Source organism: Aplysia californica, unplaced genomic scaffold (genome assembly GCF_000002075.1).
Source record: "Aplysia californica isolate F4 #8 unplaced genomic scaffold, AplCal3.0 scaffold00255, whole genome shotgun sequence".
Taxonomy (NCBI): Eukaryota; Metazoa; Mollusca; class Gastropoda; order Aplysiida; family Aplysiidae; genus Aplysia; species Aplysia californica.
The window spans coordinates 818147-823081 of NW_004797525.1; the positions used below are offsets into that span (position 1 = coordinate 818147).

Genomic DNA, 4935 nt, shown 5'->3' on the forward strand with positions numbered 1-4935 from the left:
AATTCATGCCAACTTTTAAAAAATCATACAAATTAAAGTATTAGACTTAGACAACTTTAGTTTTTTGTACTAGATTAAGCTTGAATGTTACTTTACTGTGTCAAAAAATGATTACAATAGGATAATTCTGAGAGTTGTGGTGATTTATTGAAATACCCCCAAAAACGCCAGTCTTCAACGCTTGTGGCTGGTGAAAGGGCCCAGTCGCAAGTGAGTTAATGTACAGATATTGAAACCAAACCAGAGAAGAATGATGAGGGCATTTTCACTTCATTCAGATCTTACAAAAGTCTGTCTGGCCTCGACTTGTATAGAATCAAAATTGTCCAGATGCTCTCCCAGTGTTGAGGAGAAAAACGCGGTTGTCTTAGTCGAACAATGCCATTATGACATGAAGAAATGCAAGGAATAAAATGAAAAGCGGTCATTTATACAGTTTATAGTCTTGGACAGATGTGAGGCATCACAGTGAAATCTGGCGCTCATCAAAATAATGAAACTGAAGAAAAAGGCATTTTTCCACCAGTCTGGCAATTTTTATCGAAAATCTGTTTTTTGGCTTAACACCTTTGCAGTTCATATGAAAACGTATTTCCATGTGAATTTTACTGATACACCTTGTTTTAAGGCACAAAATATGTAATTTTCAGTTTTCAAGGACCCTTAAGCTATTGAAGTTACCAAACTTTGGTGGCCATTTTCTCATTAATTTAATGACTGAAACCAGGCTATCCCTCCTTCAATGGCAAATATGTCGACTTCTTTTCAAGCTAGATGGATGTTTTTTTCGCTAAAAACAAGGCAAATGAATAAGCTTTCAGATGATGTGAATAACTCCACATGCCCCAAAATTGACGAGCGCCTGATCCCACCACGTCTTGACACAGATAGTAGTTAGAGCAGCTTCAGCTGTTCTAGAATTTTCCCTTTATTTTCTTTCGTAAGAGTTTTACGGCACTTGCAACACAATAAGGCCATATAAGAGCTAAAGAATAAACGTGTAACTAGAGAGTAACGTACACAAAAAAGGAGACGAGGTAAGGACGATAGATGTTTGATAAGAAAGAAGGAGCACACCACACCAGAGCACCCACCAACCACCCATGTAGACTTCCCTTTCTCCTATCAGGGCAGTGCTACTATCTGAAGTTGTCTTTAGGCCATTCCCAAAGTGGGGACATTAACATGTTCTTATGTACAGTAGAATTCTAAATAGGGTGATTTATCAATGTTATGCTCATACTGTGCTGGAACAACATATGGGGAACAGCTGCTTTTTCTTTCCTCATCCTTACTATCGTCATTTGTCCTCTACTTCTTTTGTATGTTTGTCACTCTCTTGTAAACTGCTATTTCTGGGGTGCCTTGATAGTCGAAGTAGAATTTGTGCTTTTGAGGCTAGAGAGGTGAGGAGAGTAAGCCTGATTCCCCACTTAGACTTCTCTGTTGACATCCACCCCATGGTGCTCATATGACCTTATGCAGTAGCGAACGTCGTAAAACCTTACAAAAACAGCAAACAATGTCTCTCTCCTACACACACCTAGCTGTGTTGAGGCAGTCGTCACCCGAGACTCCAGTCCCGCCCTCGCTGTGTTTGCTTGTTGAAGATGGCCCTCAATCTCCGCTAAACCTGCCTCGAGCTGTGAGGTTTTATTTCCCTCCAGGGTTGACAGCTGCGTCTCCACAGAGGTCAAGGTCGCACTCAAGGACCCGATCTGACGACCCACTTCCAGCTCAGACTCCTGCGCTGATGTAAGCTAGTGACAAGAGAAATAAACGGATGAGAATTATGCCAACCTCTTCCGTTGTTACTAGTGTTGGATAATGATTAATTACAGTTGTGAAGGAAAAGTTTAATTTTAGTAGAGATTTACTGCACTTGCAACACATTAAGGTTAGATAAGTGCTGAATATTAGAGGTGTTACAAGAGAGTAACATGCACAAAAAAGGAGGAGAGATCAGGACGATCGACGTTTGATAGGAAAGAAGGAGCAAACCACACCAGAGCACCCACCAACCGCCAAATGTGAAAGAAAAGAAAAGTGAAAATGAAAGTTAAAGCAGAGTGGGAGAAGACGAGAAGAAAGATTAAAAAGCAGGAAAAGGAAGAGGGTGAAAAGAGTACGAAAAAAAATGGGAGGGGTGGCATGAGAAATGGGAGAAAGGGGAAGAAGAATGAAGAGAAGAAGCGTGAGAAAAAGAAGAATTCAGTCTAGTAGCAATCCATTACTAACCGCAATGACAACAATAATGCTATATTAAAAAGAAATGGAAGAAAAAGATCTCACCAGTTTTCCCTGCAATGTCCTGCTTAGTGTCTAGTAACATTTCGTAAAACATTCACAAAACCAGTTTTTCAGCACAGGTGGTAGCATCTTGTTATCTTTCCAGCTCAAATGTTTCTCTCAACCCAAAGTCCCGGCTAGGGAAATCAAAGGTTCCCCCTTCCACATAACCATTTTTACTTCTAGTGGGAATATCTTACTTTACTTTTAACAACCTTTTACCATGTCCAACCTCTGTTACCTTGTGGTGTCGAGGGGAAAAGCAAACATCTTTTACTTGTTTGTTGTAGCGCCCGTTATGTGCATTGTAATATTGTTCGGTTTGTGGGTACAAACAGACATAGAGAGAGTGAAGAAACGCACGTCTGAAAAGGCTCTTTGTTTTATTTTTGTCTTGTAGTAAACTGTAACCGAAAAGTGACTACTGAGTAGAAGAAAGGTACTGTCTAAATCCCGATACTTTACCTAACAGTTATAACAGAAGAGTTATGTAATGTACATTATTCCACATGCATCATATGTTGTTCTTGACTAATGTCTCTCAAACATCCTCTATCCACCTTTATCTGAGCATGCCCCTTTCTATGTTTCTATGGTTTCCATCTTAAGTTAGAGTATCAAAGTTCAATAAAGACACAAAAATAGAATCAAAACTCACAAAGTTAATCAGCTTCTCTGTGTCAGCGGTGGCAACCCGCAGTCTTTCTATGAAAACCGGAGAGACACTTGCGTCATACTGGCTCTCAACGACCGTAACATTGGCGGAAATGTCGTCACGTAGTGAGCGCAGGGGAGTAATGGCATTAACAACCTCGTCGTAGCACGTTTCACATTCTGGAAAAGAAATTTTGGTTTTTTTTAGTTAGTAATGAAAACTGCCATAAATAATTCAAAGACGAGATTTGAAGTATCTACTATCAAAAGTGAAGGAGAAGCAGTAAGGAAAAGAATGGAGATTTGCTTTAGACTATCTTATACAACCTGTGACCTGTTCGCTAGTTGGTTCCCCTCTCCTAGCTACAACAAGCTTCCATCTTCCCTGGTCTCTCCTATGATATCATATATCATTTCATTTGCTCTATGATAAAAGGAAAAAACAATTGTGAGGAGTATAATAAATTTCAAACTGGGCTACACTGCTGCTGGTTGCTATAGTACAGAGCCCAGTTTTTACTCAGCGACCAGGATGTCTTGCTCAAAGATTTATTAGAGTATAACATGGATAGCTCGAATTTGTCAGGACCAGCCCCGGAAGTTTGAGGGATCCGTAGAACTAGTTAGAGAGATATCTTACAAAGATAAAGAAGGAGAAAAAACGGAACCGCAGGCACAGTTTGACGGAGGCATGATTTCAAGTCTTCTCTGTTCAACCTATCCATGTTATACTGTATATTTATTCCCCTCAGAGAACCAGTGTTTAAAGGTGTCACTGATATCCTCAGACTTCCTTTATTTTTGTTTTAGTTAGAGTTTTACAGAACTTCTGACACAAATAGGCCCTGTAAGTGTTAGAAATTATAGGCTTTACTAGAGATTAGAATACAAAGAAAACAAGGAGAGATAATAAGGATAGGTGTTTGTTGGGAAAGAAGGAGCAAACCACACCAGAGCACTCACTAGACCACCCACTCAGACATTTTTAGTAAAACTTCACCCACTAACTAACCACTCTATTGATATCATAGGGGTAAAAACTCTGGACACTTGAACAGATTAAACAAAAACCAGCAGAAGAAAGGAAGAAAGAAATAAGGCTGAAAAACAAAAAGAAGACGCCTAGAAAACAATATATGTCTTTAGAACATTAGTTCGGAAAGCTGAAATGGTTTGGTAAAACTTCTTGTGTGCAGAGACGTTATTGGTAGGCTTAGAAACCATCTGCCTTCTGACCACTAAGAGAAAATATGATCACATCAAGAAATAAAGAAAAAAAATTGTTTTAAAAATCCACAAACTGCCTCCCCCTCCCCTTCTCCGGCTAAATGTGATAGAAACTAACACGTAACACATTAAACCCCCTTCCCTCCAAAAAAAATAAATATATCTATTATCTATTTGTGGTGACCGAGTTTTGCTATTCAAAAGGCTTTTTGTTTTGAAAGTATAGATCTAGATCTAGACCTTCTAATTTTTTGCATCTCTCAAAATTGATTGCTCCATTCAAGTAGAGTGTAAATATAGTAGGCCAATGACTTTCAGCTGATGTTAATGCACCGATCATTCCTTTCATCGAAAGGGGTCCCAGCTAGTATTATATAAACAAACACATCATATGCCAGAATAAAGAAAATAAACAAACCCAACCCTCTTCATCTTCATCTCCCCTTCCCGAAGAAAAAAAATGGAATCAGAAACACAAGTTAAAACACCATTGAGACATTTCAGAGTGAAAAGACGTAGCCTACTTATACATCCGGTGATGGTCAGATTATGGTAGTTCTCCTGGCACTGGTCGCACACGCGCCCGACGACGTGGTCAGCACACACACACTGACCGCTGACCTGGTCACAGACAGGAGACTGGGAACCTGGGCTGGAACAGTTGCACTCTGGGTGGATGCACACAAACATACTTTTGTTATTTAATATCTATTGTTTGGGAACCTCTCTCTCTCTCTCTCTCTCTCTCTCTCTCTCTCTCTCTCT

General features: G+C 39.6%; 1 protein-coding gene across 1 annotated transcript in view; it reads right to left on the minus strand.

The window, feature by feature from the left end:
* Positions 1-4935, minus strand: part of LOC101864529 (laminin subunit alpha-3) — a gene marked incomplete in the record, with an annotated part of 89799 nt that overhangs the window by 8052 nt on the left and 76812 nt on the right. Inside the window, 3 exon segments of the mRNA XM_013083815.2 lie at positions 1544-1760; positions 2948-3123; positions 4695-4838. Coding sequence (XP_012939269.1) covers positions 1544-1760; positions 2948-3123; positions 4695-4838 — 537 coding nt within the window.